Consider the following 17,202-nt stretch of genomic DNA (forward strand, 5'->3'; position numbering starts at 1 on the left):
TACAACTAATATTCTGTATATTCTATTCTATACATATATACGTATTTTACATTTCTATTTATTGATTTTCTTTTCATTAAATGAATTATCAATGTAAAATAAACAATTAACATGAAGAATAACTATTATAAGAAATACAATACAATGAAAGACAACATTTAATATGATCTGATTTATTTCTAATAAAATACTTATAATTATGATTATAATTTATTATTGACAGTATTGACATAAAAACATACTTATTTTACATATGAATACAAATATTTTATAATAATACATAATAATAAATAATCTGGCGTATGAAATAGTATTTATTTGGTCCTAAGTAGCAATGTCATGATGCTAACCATGCTAACATGATGCTAAGAGACTAAAGCAGACGTGCTAGCAGACGCGTTAGGTTGTGTTTGTGGTCTCCTGGCTGGCAGCTGCGGCGCTGCTGCGGTGTTGTTGGGTGCACACTTCCTGTTTCTGGGCTAAGCACTTCCCTTCCAAAGGCTTTGCGCTGTGAAAAAAAACCCAGTACCAACACAAACACCTCTGCTGAGACCCCCCCGCCCCCACCCCCCGGCTCGCCGGGGTCCCCCGGCGGCTTGAGGAGCGAACATTTCCTCACTCACTTGCAGAAAGGCTTTTTACTCTTTGCTAAAACGTGCAATCATCGTTGAAACATGTCATGTAAACATGCTAGCTTGAAAATAACATGGTTAGCATTCTGTTTTTTATGTTTATACGCAAGACAGACCTCGAAAAACGTCATCTTTTGGTCCATTTGTGTTGCTGTCCTAGTCCTGCAAATACTTCAGGAACATAGACCTACACAAACATCGGGAAGGAGCTAATAACAATAGTCGTAACCAAGCTAGCTGGTATTAGCCAGCCCGCAGCTAGCATGTAAAAAAAATGTGGTTAGCATTTTGTACGACGACATTCATCTAGCTTTTCATGTTTACACGAAAGATAGTACTAAGAAAAAGTCAAACAACATTGGCAGCGTGAAAGAGGCTAATCCTTGTAACCAAGCTAGCCGGTATTAGCCAGCCCGCAGCTACGTTGGAAAAACACTGTGGTTAGCATTTTGTACGACATTCATCTAGCTTTTCATGTTTACACGAAAGATAGCACTAAGAAAAAGTCGAACAACGTTGGCAGCGTGAAAGAGGCTAATCCTTGTAACCAAGATAGCCGGTATTAGCCAGCCCGCAGCTAGCATGGAAAAAAACTGTGGTTAGCATTTTCTTTGACGCCATTCATCTAGCTTTTCATGTTTACACGAAAGATTAGCACTAAGAAAAAGTCGAACAACGTTGGCAGCATGAAAGAGGCTAATCCTCGTAACCAAGCTAGCCGGTATTAGCCAGCCTGCAGCTAGCATGGAAAAAAACAGGGGTTAGCATTTTGTACGACGACATTCATCTAGCTTTTCATGTTTACACATAAGATAGTACTAAGAAAAAGTCGAACAGCGTTGGCAGCGTGAAAGAGGCTAATCCTTGTAACCGTAGCTAGCTGGTGGCAAAGTGTTAGCGTGTAAAAACAAACGTGATTACATCATGATATTTGTTAGCGTTTTGTCTATTTGTGTTGTTCTCCTTGTCCTGCAAATATTTATGGGTCAAATTTATGTTTGGAAAAATTCTTCCATGCTAGCAAAACACACGATTAGATAATTTGTTTTGGCTTTATATTGAATGCAGACTATCAAAAACATTGGAAAATGCTGGCATTCACAGGCGCCAGGAAAAGAGCTAATAACTATAGTCCCAACCAAGCTAGCTGGTATTAGGCTAGCGGCTAGCATGGAAAAAAACATGGTTAGCATTTTGTACAAAGCTTTTTTTTCCACATTTATAAGCAAGAGACCTCGGAAAATGTCAGACAATGCGACTGTTTTGTCCATTTGTGTTGCCCTCCTTGTCCTGTGAATATTTATGGGTCAAATTTATGTTTGGAAGAATTCTTCCATGCTAGCAAAACACACAGTTAGATTTTTTTTTGCCTTTATACTGAATGTAGACTATCAAAAACATTGGAAAATGCTGGCCTTCACAGGCGCCAGGAAAAGAGCTAATAACTATAGTCCCAACCAAGCTAGCTGGTATTAGGCTAGCGGCTAGCATGGAAAAAAACATGGTTAGCATTTTGTACAAAGCTTTTTTTTCCACATTTATACGCAAGAGACCTCGGAAAATGTCAGACAATGCGGCTGTTTTGTCCATTTGTGTTGCCCTCCTTGTCCTGTGAATATTTGTCAACTTTGTAAACAACCTCACATCATGGATTTTTCCATGCTAGCAAAAAAACATGGTTAACGGCTTTAGCTCTTCTTTTGCCTTCATACGGAACATAGACCTAAAAAACATCAACCAATGCTGGCATTCACAGGCACCACGAAAGGCGCTAATAATGGTAGTCCCAACTAAGCTAGCCGGTATTAGCCAGCCTGCAGCTAGCATGGAAAAAAGTTAGCGTGGTTAGCGTTTTATACGAGACATTTTCTGAGCTCTTCCGGCTTCGGAATATTCCTGGGTTGTTTTCACATTCCCATTCCAAAAACATGCTAGTAGAGCATGCTAGTAGTACAGCATGTTAGCGTTAGCGTTAGCGTGGCCATGTTGTGATTCCGTCTCCTTGACAGAAAGTAAGATGGCGTGTTACAGGCGGGGGTCAATCCAATCATCATTAATGCATGTTTTTTGGGGAGGGTGGGGTGGCTAACAGAAAAACCTCTTGACCCGGTGACGCGCTACACGGAGGCCAGGATAATTACCTTTGAAAATGTTTGCAGCTGCTGATAAGTCCAATCCCCCCCCCCCCCAGGTAGAAAAAGAGAAAAGATTGTCTGGAGTTTGGTACGTGAAGTGGCTGTTAGCGTCCGAGTCCTTTGCTGCCAAATTACACACAATCACACGTCGGACGGCGGCGGACCTGCACACCCCCCCCCCCCCCCCCCCCCCCCAAGTCACAATGGAGGGGCCCTGGGCGGCGTGCTCCGACCTGGGGGGGGTGGAGTCCGGCGGGGGCGCTCAAGTGCGTGCAGCTGGGGGCGCTCCTGAAGGGAAAGCTGACTTCCCTGCAATTAGCTCGGCATTTCAGCGCTAGCAAGACTAAACGCAGCATTATCCGCACAAAAATCATAAAGACAAAAATAAAAAGGACCCCCCCCCCCACATCATTTCTTTCAAAGGAGGTGTGTGTGAAGTGGCTGTGAGAAGTTATTTGCTCCTAATTGTCAGGCTTATCTTGATTGGCCAAATTTACCACTTCACTGCCGCTCGGGTCTTTTCTCGTTCTTTTGTTAGCACACAGCTTCAACACGGCTGCACGTGGCCTTCACTGTACGCCACATCATTCACACACAGTAGTATGTAGTACTATTAGTACTATCTAGTACACATCTAGTAAGATTTGGAAGTGTTGGTCAAGGTAATTATTTAGGACATTCACATTTGCTATTATTCATCACTGCTTTCATGAACTTTTATATTTCATAGAAAATCTAAAGACGACATGACTCTTTTAATGTCATATTTTATGAAGTATTATCATTTCAGTTGGGAAAATATGCCATGAAAATGAATATATTCAACATTTAATGTTCAATTCCTTTTGTCTATCCCAGCTGTCTTTGGGCGAGAGGCGGGGTACACCCTGGACTGGTGGCCAGCCAATCACAGGGCACATATAGACAAACAACCATTCACACTCACATTCATACCTATGGACAATTTGGAGTCACCAATTAACCTAGCATGTTTTTGGAATGTGGGAGGAAACCGGAGTACCCGGAGAAAACCCACGCATGCACGGGGAGAACATGCAAACTCCACACAGAGATGGCCGAGGGTGGAATTGAACCCTGGTCTCCTAGCTGTGAGACCACTAGACCACCGTGCCGCCCGATTTGGAAGTGTTGGTCAAGGTAATTATTTAGGACCCGTCTACCATTCACATTGTCTATTTCATGAACTTTTATATTTCAAGACAAAAATCATTCAAGACAATCTAAAAAGATGACATGACTCTTTTAATGTCATATTTTATCATGGATTATCATTTCAGTTGGGAAAATATGCCATGAAAATGAATATATTCAACATTTTCAAGTTCAATTCCTTTTGTCGTGGGGGGTTGTGGGGGGTGCTGGAGCCTATCCCAGCTGTCATTGTAATTTTACAATTATTTTTAAAAATGTACACATTTTATTATTGTAATATTACAAAAATTTTTCTTGTAAAATTAGGACTTTATTCTCATAATAATAATAATAATAATAATAATAATATCATATATTTTGTTGCAAATTTAAGGCTTTATTATCGTAATTATTATTTAATTCATTCATTCATTTTCTACCGCTTTTTCCTCACAAGGGTCGCGGGGGTGCTGGAGCCTATCCCAGCAGTCATTGTAATTTTACAATTATTTGTAAAAATGTACACATTTTATTATTGTAATATTACAAAATTTTTTCTTGTAAAATTAGGACTTTATTCTCATAATAATAATAATAATATCATATATTTTGTTGCAAATTTAAGGCTTTATTATCATAATTATTATTTTTTCATAAATTTACGACTTTGTTATTGTTATAGTACAACTTATTTTCTAGGGAATTTTCAACATTATTCTTGTAAATTGCCAACTTTATTCTCGTATTATCCTGTTATTGACTTTTATTATTGGAATTTACGACATTATTCTCTTAACATTCTGCCTTATTTTCTCGTAAAACTTAAATAAATGTGATTATAGGGGTGTTATTTGATGTCTTGAGGGCTCTAGTGTTGCTGAACAAGTGTATTTAGAAGATAGTAACCAACATATTATACGATATAAGTTTCTAATGAAGGTGTCTGGAAGCAATGAGCTACCATAAAGAAGGGATGACTACATTTTTTACCAGCTTGTTTACATTAGTTAGCATTGTTTACATTACTGTGAATTCTGCCTAGCAACAAGAAGCGTGGCAAGAGAATGGGAGCAATTCTATCAGGCTATGCGCGTGCCGGGGTCGCTTCTTAAGATTCTTTTCCTTTTCGCCTTTTCCAATTGAAAATGTCAAAAACCGAGCCCCAGTGAACGCAACACATGTAAACTAACAACAGAAATGGAGGGCGGCATGGCCAGCTCTGTGAATACGTCAACAATAAATAGGTCGTCTTCAGAGCGGCAATTCATGATGAAGGTCACTCTAAGTGGAGGAAGTCTCAGGTGACTCCTCCATGGCGCCGTACACTTCTTCCGGAATCGGCGTCTCGGCCCTCCGACAGCAACGCACGATCCACTCGGCCTCCGAGTCGTCTGGTGATGGGAAGTAAGGACAGTCACAAGTCTGCAAGTCCAAGTCTTTCTTGATATTTCTTTTTGAATGTATATTTTGTTTCCATTTGAAATAAGACATTTTCAAATTCTAAATTAAATAGATTCCTTTTGTAAAAGTGGAATTCTGCAGGCTGGGCCTACACCCATGGGGCCCGAAGAGGCATTTATTTTCCAAGCTAAGGAAGCGCAGGGGGCATTTGTCAGCGTCTGTGTAAAGATGGGATTTATTGCCTCACGGCTTCCCGTCCAGGATGCAATGATGCTGATGGGACACCAGGAAGGAGACCCCCAAGAAAAGATACAAGTCAGCTTATTGGACAGGAAAGACCTGCGTTAGCTTTCACTGGGCTGCCCAGGTTAGCCTTAGCCTCCTTGGTGGTTAGCCTCGTGAACTGGCACGGTGCCAAGATGGAGAACAATAACCAGTATTCCCCCACACGGACGTGGGCACATGGCGGGAAGACACGATAGCAGCAGCAATACAGTTAGCACAATATGCTAACATTAGCATTCCAAAACATTTCTACTTTGCATTTTTCTTCATTCAAACTGGTTCAAGTCAACAAATCCTTGATAAAATAATTTCATCATAACACAAAACAAAGCTTTTGGGATCATTAAAAATGCTTTCCTTGACCCTCGTTCTAAGACAGGGGTCTCAAACCCGCGGCCCGGCCCAGGACACTAGTTTGAGGCCCCCGCCTTGATATGAAAGTTTAATGTTCGTGCGGCCCGCGCAAGTTTGATATGGATGCTGTATGGTATCATGTACCCAGAAAAAATTATTACGTTTGATTAATGTTCATGTTAAAGGTTAAATAACTGTTAATAGTTATCCTCCCTATCCCTGTGGAAGTGGTAAGTTTTTGGCTATTTAATTTAAGTTTAAAGGAAATAACTTGAAGGCTACCGTTTAGGTCGCTAGCTCTCTAGGTGCGAGTTAGCATGTGTCTCAAGACCCTGCAGTTGCGCAATATGTTGTAAATAAAAAGAGTATAAATGTGACTATAGTCATGTTTTGTCATGTCTACAGGGCTCTAATAATGCTTTGTTAATTTTAATCTGAAAAAAAATAATTTGTCTACGCTGGTTGGTTAGTTTTGGGGTACGGTAATCCTGCTGGTTCCTGATCTATCATGTCTGGCAGTAAAAGCTGCCAACAGTTGTTGCAGACCAAATAGCCCCCAAATAGCACACTGATCAGGGGTCAGCAAATAAGAAACGAAAGCGGCACATTTACGCCTCACCTGCCGTTCTGAGGAAAGTCCCGTCGTAGGAGGTCACGCTTCTCGTGGCGGGGTCGTAGAAACCGTCACCGCAGTCATAGCAGTCGTCAGGAACCACGCGTGGAGGATGGAGGTCGGTGAGCTGGGATTCACCTGCCATCAGGAAAGTGACATCACGTGACCATTGTTAAGTCCGACATGGACTTAACAGTGAAAGCAACCTGCGGGTCTGAGTCCGTGGCATCTCTCCGTGTAGAAGCGCCTGTCCCGGCCGATGCAGTAATCCCAGTCCTTCTCCTGGTACAGCAAACCGTCTGCAAAGGTGAAGGATCCCTTTGGATGGAAGAATAAACAAGAAACATTCAAACAAGCAAAAGCTGCTGTTTTGAGTAGCGAAAAAGAACGTCCATTTTCTCCATTACTGCTTTTTAGTTTGAGGCAGAGACGGAGATCTAAATTTTCTTTTAATGCCAGACAATGACAAAGGAATAAACATTTGTCTGGAACGTTCCTACTTTCCTAAATCAACAATGCAATCAGAAAAATCGGCGATAGAGGAAAACAGATGCTAATCACGGCGTACATTTGTACCCAACACCCATCTGTCAGTTAGCATCATGGCCACGCTTCAAACCCTTCACGCTCCAAAACAATTCAATATTGAAGCTGCTGGGCCACCTTTTTCCGTGGAAGGACACATCATCTGGTCCAGGGTCAAAGTGTCATCGCTTGTTATTTCTTAAAAAAAATACTTAAAAAACAATACAATAATGATGACCTTTTTTGGCATTGTTCATATAGATAATTGTTACTTTGTTTAAAAATACTGATAATTACTTTTTTTTTTTTTTACTAATTACACTTCCGTGGCGGCACGGCGGTCTAGTGGTTAGTGCACAGACCTCACAGCTAGAAGACCAGGGTTCAATTCCACCATCTCTGTGTGGAATTTGCATGTTCTCCCCGTGCATGCGTGGGTTTTCTCCGGGTACTCCGTTTTCCTCCCACATTCCAAAAACATGCTAGGTTAATTGGCCACTCCAAATTGTCCATAGGTATGAATGTGAGTGTGAATGGTTGTTTGTCTATATGTGCCCTGTGATTGGCTGGCAACCAGTCCAGGGTGTACCCCGCCTCTCGCCCAAAAGACAAGTGGGATAGGCTCCAGCAACCCCCGCAACCCTCGTGAGGAAAAAGCGGTAGAAAATGAATGAATGAATGAATTTTCCGTAATTTTCCGTAATTTTTGCCAACTTCCAATCCACCGATGGCCCTGTTGGAATTTTTTTTGGATACCAGCACCAATTACCCTTTTCTCATTTTTCCCCCGTCATTTTTGTCTGATACCGATTACCTTTTTGTCGTTTTTGGTCTGTTACTGATTTTTTGGATACCAATAGCAATGACCTTCCTTAGCTTTTTTTCCCGACAGGATTACTTTTTTGTCATTTTTTTCCCCCACCAACATCAATTACCCTTTTCAGTACCCATTTTTGGATACCAATATCGACCATCTTTCCCTCGATACCAAAACCAATGACCTTTTTTGTCATTTTTTCCTGACACTGATTACCATTTTGTCATTTTTGTCTGATACCGATTAATATTTTGTCATTTTTGTCTGATACTGATGTTTTGGATACCAATAGCAATGACCTTCCTTAGCTTTTTTTCCCCCACCAACATCAATTACCCTTTTTGGTACCCAATTTTGGATACCAATATCGACCATCTTTGCCTGGATACCAAAACCAATGACCTTTTTTGTCATTTTTCCCTGACACTGATTGCCATTTTGTCATTTTTGTCTGATACTGATTACCTTTTTGTCATTTTTGTCCGATACTGATTTTTTGGATACCAATAGCAATGACCTTCCTTAGCTTTTTTCCCCCCACCAACATCAATTACCCTTTTTGGTATCCATTTTTGGATAATTTTGGATCTTTCCCTCGATACCAAAACCAATGACCTTTTTTGTCATTTCTTTTCAATACTGATACGATGACCTTTTTGTTTTTTTCCAATAACCAATACCAATGACGTTTTTTTTTCATTTTTTTTAAATACATTTTGGGCATTTGTCCCTCATACTGATGAGATCTTTGCTATTTTTTTATACCAACACAATTACCTTTTTTGGTATTTTTCCGGTTATTGGTACAGATGACTGTTTTGGACTTTTTTAAATATAAAACAGCACAAGAGTCTCCCTAAAAGATGTGGCAGTGACACATGCTCTTTTTTCTTGAGCTAAATAGATAATAATTCGATTTTCACATGCGTATTGATACATCAATACCATGTAATCAATATGTCCATCACAACTGTACTGTGCCAGTAATTGTTCTCCATTGGTCTATGGGGCAATTATAGTTCTGCATTCTATGAAATCTGCCTAGCAACAGATAGCCATTCAATGATACAGAATACAGAATGATATCCGTGCTGGATCCATGCAAGGCTCAGGCAAGTTTAAGCCAAGTGTCGCCATTGTTCATCGTTGCTATCACGTGAAATGACCCTCAGCTGAATTGATGAGCTTAATTGCAGTGATGGAGGTATACCTCCGCCAAGGCTCAAGAGAAACCTAATAACGACTAGAATAGTGCATGATTGCTGTAACAGCGACCAGATGTATGCGTGTAAGTAGGCGAAACATGTTCTCACACACACACACACACACACACACACCTGTGTAGCGATGCCATTTTCCCAGGTGGCCTCGTATTTGCTTCCATTCAGAAAATGGAGCACCCCCCTCCCGTGGAACATCCCGTCTTTCATCTGCCCGACATACTTGGTCTCTGAGGGGAAGGTGTACTCCCCTTCTCCTTCCATCCTGACAAAGGAATACAAATGATATGATTATTTCATGTCTTTTATTGTCTCACTAAAGGGCTTCATGAACTAGCTTTCACTCACCTGCTATTTAGCGTCGGCCCCTTGTAACTGCTTCCTGTCAGCTCCATTTTTTTTTTAGCTTGAGATGCAGTCTTCCCAAAAGTGAATTCCTCGTTGATTTTCAACTTTGACCTTTTGGTGAGCTACTGCAGCTCAGTGTTATATGCTTCTCACAAGAAAGTATGGTGATTAAGTCTGCTTTTTTTGTGCATTATCTCAGTTGTTCCAGTATATTGGTTACTAGCTGTTCTGTGTGCCTTCAACTGGGGAGACAAATAAAGTTTTTTTCAGTTGAATTAAATTGAAGAACCTTAACGTTTTAAGTTGCGAAGATGTTGGCACCAAAAAGACTACGAACTAGAAGCAAAAGTGAACCGTCTTCCGATGATAGTCGGCATTGTGTACAGTTACCATGGCAACAAGGTATCCAATGCAAACCGTCACCATTTAGCCAACATTGTGTCAAATTAACATAGCATTTAAGCGCTTCGTATGCTACTAAAACATAATATTACAGAACAAAAAGCTAAAGTTACAGAAAGATTATAAATTTCATACTTCACCCTGGCAACTATTGCGCACGCGGGCTCTGCTGTTTGGAGTCGCTCGCTTCTGACGTCATTGCCGCGCGCCTCCTCGTTGACAGCAGACAGAGGAACGCTAGCTGACCTTCCACTGCGCCTCGGCGCTCCTCGACGAGAAGACCTTCAAAGTTTACTCAACGTCTTGTGTTTCTCCCTCTCTCTCTGTGTGTGCTTTATTACACACTTATGCAGCCATGCCCTCGACGAGGGAGGTTCCCACTTTGCAGGAGCTGAATGTGGACGAGGTGAGTTTATATGTCAATGGACGACTAGAGGGGACAGCTAGCTAGCTACTTCGCTCATAGGCTAATATGAGCCGCGGCTATATGTCTAACTAATGTTTCCACTAAACCTCTGCTACCGTGCTTTAAAAAATTTACATTAAGTAAAAATAACATTCCAGATTATGTTTCATGACTTCCTGCAGGTGTTTGGCCATTTATCGTATTACACCCACCGCTTGAGCGAAGTACAGTACAGCTAGCATTACAATGATGATAACAAACTTTGGGGTGTCTGGATATGACTTTGGAAGACTGTGACAGCAATGCTATGGACACATCGAGCTTGTCCTTGGAAAGTCAGGTGTTAGCTGACAGCGTGTTTTTGCACGGTTCTTGGAGGATCCCTGACATGATTAGTCAACTTTGCTAAAATATGTTATATCTTGTTTTTAATTATGTTCAACGTGTGAAAGTCAACTGTAAATTTGCAAAAATAACATTGATAGTTGATGGTGCCGCAGTTCAGAGTCATTCAGAGAGTGACACGTCTCAGCTAAAGCAGGGTAAACAAACGCTTGTCACGTAGATGGTCAACTTGGTTCAGTGTATTTTTCATTAAAATAGTAGCCATGCCAAAATGTTGTGTTGCTGCTGGATGTTCATTCCGAGTGATATTGTAAGTTTTTCTTTTCCTAAAGAAGAAGGTTTGGTACTGCAGACTTGCGGTAATGCCAGTCCTCTTCAGAGACAAGCGGCGTGGCCATCTTTTTTTACGGATGTGTTCCACAGCAGAAGAAGATGCGAGTGTGTTCATCACATACCCATGAATGAAGAGGCGAGTGTGCACAAATCCAGCGGGAGATTAATATAAAGCCCAGCGTTTTGTGTGATTTTTATTTTTTTTGAGCAGGCACTTTTATGATGCATCCTTTTTTTGAACGATTATTGTTTTGACAAGCGAAACTCTTAACTCAAGTGACCCTGCAACTAACTGGAACTATGTTCTCATGTTCTCATCACCAATCTCCGACTTAGGAAACCAAGTAGGGATTAAGTTGCTGTTAACGGACTACACTGTCGATGGGGATGTTCACACAGGAAAGAGAAGATTGCCACAGAACAGAGCCAGTTAGCCAGATTGTTACCAGATTGTTTGGTGCTGGAGCCTATCCCAGCTGTCTTTTGGGGTGGGGTACACCCTGGACTGGTTGCCAGCCAATCACAGGGCATATATAGACAAACAACCATTCACACTCACATTCACACCTATGGACAATTTGGAGTCGCCAATTAACCTAGCATGTTTTTGGAATGTGGGAGGAAACCGGAGTACCCGGAGAAAACCCACGCATGCACGGGGAGAACATGCAAACTCCACACAGAGATGGCCGAGGGTGGGATTGAACCCTGGTCTCCTAGCTGTGAGGTCTGCGCGCTCCAATAAATACATGTGCTTTACAATTTGACACACCTGTATTTCATGATAAGGCTCAAGTTTTTAGCTTTTTATATAAGACTCAATTTAAATTTTATACCGTGATACATGTTAAGATCCATATCGCCTAACTCTAGCGACAAGGCTATAAAGCATTATACAGTACATGTTATATAAACATCTTTTCATAGCTATATGTATGTTTACCGTGGTTGGACGCTGTGTTGGCGACAAAATATAAATAAATCAGACTTTAAGACCCCTTTACGCTCATGAGGAAGCCGATTTAAAACAATACAAAAAAGCGAGAGCTTGCTCGTCATGGCTGGCACCATCAACTACACATATAATTTTTTGGGAATTTACCCTTTGCTTTCAAAAACTGGACAATGTAGAATACTGTGATCAATCATGTCAGGCTCCCAGGGATGGAAATGGATATGAAGGTGGAAGTAGCGCTAATCAATCGTGTATGAGCGTTATTACAGTGCAGCGTTACCTCATGATGTGGCAGATATTTATGTTGATTTTGTGTCCAGATCAATGTTTCCTCGGCGGTGCTGAAAGCCGCCGCTCACCACTTGGGCTCCCAGTGCGACAAGCCCAACAAGGAGTTCATGCTGTGTCGCTGGGAGGAGAAGGACCCCCGCAAGTGTCTGGAAGAAGGGAGGAAAGTCAACGAGTGCGCGCTCAACTTTTTCAGGTACCGACACACCAGCCTTTTAAACAGGATGTCTTATACTGGGATGTACAATGTACTTCTAGCTACTCCACGCAAACGGCTCCGACCTCATCATTGCGGTTGTAGTTGAGATAAAACATCTTAACCCAACCCCCCTTCCGGCTTTTACAGGCAAATCAAGGGAAACTGTGCCGAGCCGTTCACCGAGTACTGGACCTGTCTGGACTATTCTAATTTAGCGGAGCTGCGTCATTGCCGCAAGCAGCAGCACGCCTTCGACAGCTGCGTTCTGGATAAGCTGGGCTGGGAGCGACCCGGGCTGGGAGACCTGTCAAAGGTGAGCCGTTTGCTTTGATGGCCGCTCTTCTTCTTCTTGCTGATGAAGAGGCGCTGATTGCTGAAATTATGCAGCGTAGACGCGCAGAATGCTATGTAAATGGTGATTACCAGGATGCCACTGGCTCACTTCCACGGCCTGTTGAGCTCCATGTCACGGGAACGCTAATTACTGTGTGTTGGTGGCCATGATATTTTCAGTCCTTTAAACACATCACCTGTTTTTTACTGCTTAGAGTCATCTATTCCGTTTTTCCTCCTTGTTACCTCTTTTGGTGCAACGATAAATATTAGTTTTAATCAGGTTAGTCTATTTTGTTATGAATTCCTTCTCTTTTTAATGAAGCTACTTTCATGAGTGCGCCAGATTTTGCTTGTCTAAGCCCTTTAAAAACACTCACCATAGACTCGTACATAGAACAAGTGAGAGACACGGCATTCACGGTACAAAACATTATACCATATTGCAAAAGCATGATAGAACACAGCTTGGATACAACACATCATATACTGCATCAACAACGTACTATTTCCCAACATGCCTACACTATGATGTATCATTTATATCATTTTTAGATTATATAACATAAAACATAAAAAGCCCCTGCAGCGCTATACTGTCAATTGATGCCTGTCTTATAATTAATTTGAATTTTTTATTCTTCATTTTATCCATTTTCTGTGCCACTCATCCTCATTAGAGTGGGTTGCCTATCCCAGCTGACTCTGGGCGGGAGGCGGGGTACATATTCTTCATGTAAATTTTAATTTCTTGAATTGGTTGATTTTTAACTGTATAGTTTTGCATTTTTACACCCAAATTATGAAGACTGGAGCTTTGGAGGTTTTTTGTTTAGTTTTTTTTTTCTAAATGAAAATGCAGCAAAGTCATTTTACATCCAATGTAAATATAATATAAATCTAAAATTGTAATAATATATAATAACACATACATGCACTCCTGATGAAAATGTTAAGACCAGTCAGGAATGGATCTTAAGGAGATAAGTGGAGATTAAAAATGCAAAAAGTAGAAATGGCAGTGAGAGTGAAAAAAAAATCAAATGATTGCAAAGAGCATTGCAGTGAAATAGCTATTAAAAGGCAAAATATTGGTAAAAATGTGAATTTAGTATTGGGTATTCACACTATCCTGATATCCTGATGGAAAAGGCAAAGAGGCTTTCTGTCTTCGGACAATGTGGGATTGTCGCCACAGCGGATCTTTTTGCTCCGCATACTGATTTTTGGCTTGAGCCTTTTCTATTCCGGATGCCCTTCCTGACGAATACCTATGGCGCTTAGTAGTGGAGATTCATTCTGAAAAACATCCTGAGGCTCATGGAACCAAAAAGTCAACAGGTAGACCCAACAGTGCAATAACAAGGTAGGATAAGGATAATTCTATTATGTAATATAGAAGAACTAAATGCTGTCATGATAGCCAGGGTGTTTTGTTTACCTCAGAAGCATACCATTTATTTATTTTATTCTTTATTATTTTCATCTGACAAGTTAATTTTCTAACTTTAAGAATGATTTGGAGTGCATGAGAAAGTGGAAAGGTTACTTATGAGCAAATCAGTAGCAACGGCAGTGGTGATGTAACCGGCAGCAGTAGTGTACACAGAGCTAGATATAAAGCTGCTGGATGCTGACCACTGGCGTTACTTGACATTTTAGAGGAGGTTGCCTACAGCCACAGCTGTTAACGTCGTCTGGACATTGTGGGTGGGGTTCATTCATTGGAGCCTTGAGGTTATCTTCTGTTGAATATGTTCTTATTTGCGTCGTTTTGGTAGGTGACAAAGGTGGCGACCTCGCGGCCCCTGCCCGAGAACCCCTACCACTCCCGGCCACGCCCCGAGCCCAACCCCACCATCGAGGGGAAGTTGGAGCCCTCCAAGTACGGCAGCAAGTTGTTCTTTTGGCCCTGGTGAGGATGGAAACACGCTGCTTCTGTGCTCACCTTTGCTCCTCAACGTTGTTTTGCGTTCTTCTCTCAGCTTGTAAATGTCACACGTGAACATCGTCTAGTAATAAAATAACATTTAGAAACACAACCTTTCATTTGGCTCTTTTTGCACATCTGCTGCGCTTGGTTTTGTCAAGACTGATGGAGGGTGGAGCGGGAGGTCAGGACTTTAACGGTCGCTACCTGCAGGCCACAAAGTGCTGCCTCCGCTTCCTCCTTTTCTCCCCGCTTGCTTCCTGCCCGCTGAACTCCCGGACGGGACAATGTCTGAGAAGAAGCGCTGATGAGACGCGTTTGTGTCACAGAGTTCACACGCGTGTACGCATGACCTCCCAAGGGAAGAGAAGCCCATTCAAACCACCGTTGGCGCAAAAGCGGGACTTTTCTGGGGGTCCAAGTTGTTATGAGGAAGGTCTTTAACCTCTGCCATGTTGCCTCGTGCAGGGACCAAGACTTTCCTTCATTTAGTCAGAAAACCCAATGGATGGTTTCCCCCTTCCCCTGGATGCCAGCAGGCCGTGGCCAATAATAATCAGTTCCAGGGTTAAACTGCTGCCACCCAGGGGCCCCAGTAAGTAATAATCCCTACCAGGTGGGCAAAAAACGCACACATTTGTATTTTTTGTAGTTTAATCTTTAATCCAATGAAATGTGGGAAATAATTTTCCTATCAAACTTTCAAATCATTAATCCTTGGAAAAGTGTGCTTGGTCAATCTGTGGTCCCTGATGGGGAATAATCCCTAAGGCATCATGGGAAAACCACAGATTTTCCAGGTTTCCTGGCTTCTAATCCCATGAAAAGTGCTTCAGGAATGTGTCCAAATACAGCGGAAGTGAAATAATCTGTTCCAGGGTCAAACTGTTGCCACTGCTAACGAATGATGGAGCACACGTGTGGTCTTTCTGTCAAATGTGTCATCATTAAAGCCTTGGTCATCTTCCTATTAGGGCCACATATAGTGCAACTTGAAATGGTCTGTTCCAGGGTCAAACTGTCTTGTGGTCACTGGTGGCTAGTTGAAAACCCACACATTTGTAGGTTTCCCGTGGATTCATTATTCATATTCATTGAAATTTTGAAATGATGGCAAAATACAGTGCAAAGCGGCAATAGGGTCAAACTGTCTCCATGTAACCTTTATGAACATTTTAACATCTCAGCAACTGTTCTGAACTCCTGCTTCCATGCCAGTGTTGTTTTTAGTGTTGAACTTGATTGAAGGAGAAATCCCCTCACAAGGTGTGGTCTGGATCAGCCGCTTGCACAGGAAATGTCTGACAGAACCTCTCCTGACCTGGGGGGGGCGGCCGGGAGGGGTAGGGGAGGGAAGCAAAGAGGAAAGGAAGGATGCATGGAGGAGGTAAATAAGGAGGGAAGATTCACGGCCACGCCATTGACATCTAGAAGAAGAAAGCTACAGGATGGAAAAGGCCAGGTGGTGTGATGACTTGAAAGTGAGGCGGGGAGGGGGGCGCTCCTGGTCTCGGCCCCCCCGGGCTCGTGGCAGGGCCTCGTCTCCATGCGACTCGCAGGAAGCGGCGGGTCATCGTCGTTTGACACGGCAGCCGCCACAGGAAACGTGCGCCGGGCAGGAAAGAAATACAATACGGGACTTTCTCAGAGCAAGAAGCCGCAGTCGCTAAGAGACTCCCAACAAGATGGCAGCTTCAAGAGGGCAGCCCCCCCACGTCAATGCGCCCCCCTGCGCTTTTTTTTGATGCGTGTTTGGATTGCCGATGAGCACCAAGGATGCTTTTGATACTCAGCATCTCCGACATGAGGAGCTCGCAGTGCGGGTACTAAAATGTTTACGCTCCTGTCATCTTGCTACTTTCATGGCCCCCCCACCCCCTGCACTTTGAACAGCCATGCAGGTTAGGTTCCATGCGGCCTGAGTGACGCTGCTGCCCACATGCTTGTTTGCATCATGCAGGTTTTTATTCTTTCCTGCCGATCTTCAGCCTCTAACAGATGCTTCTAGCACTCCATCAGTATAGACAACCAAAGACAACATACTGTATATATTGTACATGCTGTATAGTATACTGCTTTACCCCGTACACCTTAACACAATACACATTATTATCTTACTATTATTCATTATTGGTTATTATTCTGACTGGAATACATTGAAATGTTACAAACTGATATTTTATTATATTATTTGAATTTGTTTTCAAAATTTTTAACTATTTATTCAAATTTCAAGCTACATTTTTAATTTCATTAAACAATTTAAATTGTATTATTTTCTTACATCAGGGGTGCTCATTAAGTCGATCGCGATCTACCGGTCGATCGCGGAGGTGGTACTGGTCGATCGCTGGTCGATCGCGGCGTGACATTAAAAAAATATCATCCTCGCATCAATGCCGTCACTTGATTGATATACAGGGCAGCCATTCAGATGACAACTGAATGTTGCCCTTCGGGTGACCAATCAAATCAAACAACGTCTCTAAGTGCAGCAGAACTTACGATGTCAGCCTATCATCCATCCCC

At 42.1% G+C, this 17,202-nt stretch overlaps 2 protein-coding genes across 3 annotated transcripts; one reads left to right on the forward strand and one right to left on the reverse strand.

Moving 5' to 3' along the window:
- Positions 1-4,053: 4,053 nt before the first annotated feature.
- Positions 4,054-10,059, reverse strand: morn5 (MORN repeat containing 5). 2 transcript variants are annotated; one of them, XM_058057780.1, is made up of 6 exons: positions 10,025-10,059; positions 9,483-9,724; positions 9,252-9,399; positions 6,779-6,890; positions 6,579-6,710; positions 4,054-5,310 (listed from the first exon to the last, which is right to left on the reverse strand). In XM_058057780.1, exons 2-6 carry the CDS (start codon positions 9,527-9,529, stop codon positions 5,201-5,203), a joined length of 549 nt encoding a protein of 182 aa, XP_057913763.1. In that variant the 5' UTR covers positions 9,530-9,724; positions 10,025-10,059; the 3' UTR covers positions 4,054-5,200. The 2 variants fall into 2 exon arrangements, with proteins under 2 accessions (XP_057913763.1, XP_057913762.1); XM_058057779.1 differs by lacking the exon at positions 10,025-10,059 and having other exon boundaries at positions 9,483-9,923.
- A 17-nt stretch (positions 10,060-10,076) lies between these two features.
- On the forward strand, positions 10,077-14,790 carry ndufa8 (NADH:ubiquinone oxidoreductase subunit A8). The gene is made up of 4 exons (XM_058057782.1): positions 10,077-10,290; positions 12,244-12,407; positions 12,558-12,723; positions 14,525-14,790. Exons 1-4 carry the CDS (start codon positions 10,240-10,242, stop codon positions 14,660-14,662), a joined length of 519 nt encoding a protein of 172 aa, XP_057913765.1. The 5' UTR covers positions 10,077-10,239; the 3' UTR covers positions 14,663-14,790.
- Positions 14,791-17,202: the final 2,412 nt, after the last annotated feature.

The sequence above is a fragment of the Doryrhamphus excisus genome, chromosome 19 (assembly GCF_030265055.1).
Source record: "Doryrhamphus excisus isolate RoL2022-K1 chromosome 19, RoL_Dexc_1.0, whole genome shotgun sequence".
In the NCBI taxonomy this organism is placed as follows: Eukaryota; Metazoa; Chordata; class Actinopteri; order Syngnathiformes; family Syngnathidae; genus Doryrhamphus; species Doryrhamphus excisus.

Bases quoted from the DNA above. Each gene is read 5' to 3' on its own strand.
- morn5 (XM_058057780.1), bottom strand. From the start codon at position 9,529: ATGGAGCTGACAGGAAGCAGTTACAAGGGGCCGACGCTAAATAGCAG. The intron at 6,711-6,778 runs GTTGCTTTCACT...TCCTGATGGCAG, and splicing joins CCACGGACTCAGACCCGCAG to GTGAATCCCAGCTCACCGAC. The intron at 5,311-6,578 runs GTGAGGCGTAAA...TCCCATCACCAG, and splicing joins GACTTTCCTCAGAACGGCAG to ACGACTCGGAGGCCGAGTGG.
- ndufa8 (XM_058057782.1), top strand. From the start codon at position 10,240: ATGCCCTCGACGAGGGAGGTTCCCACTTTGCAGGAGCTGAATGTGGAC. The intron at 10,291-12,243 runs GTGAGTTTATAT...TTTTGTGTCCAG, and splicing joins AGGAGCTGAATGTGGACGAG to ATCAATGTTTCCTCGGCGGT. The intron at 12,724-14,524 runs GTGAGCCGTTTG...TCGTTTTGGTAG, and splicing joins GGCTGGGAGACCTGTCAAAG to GTGACAAAGGTGGCGACCTC.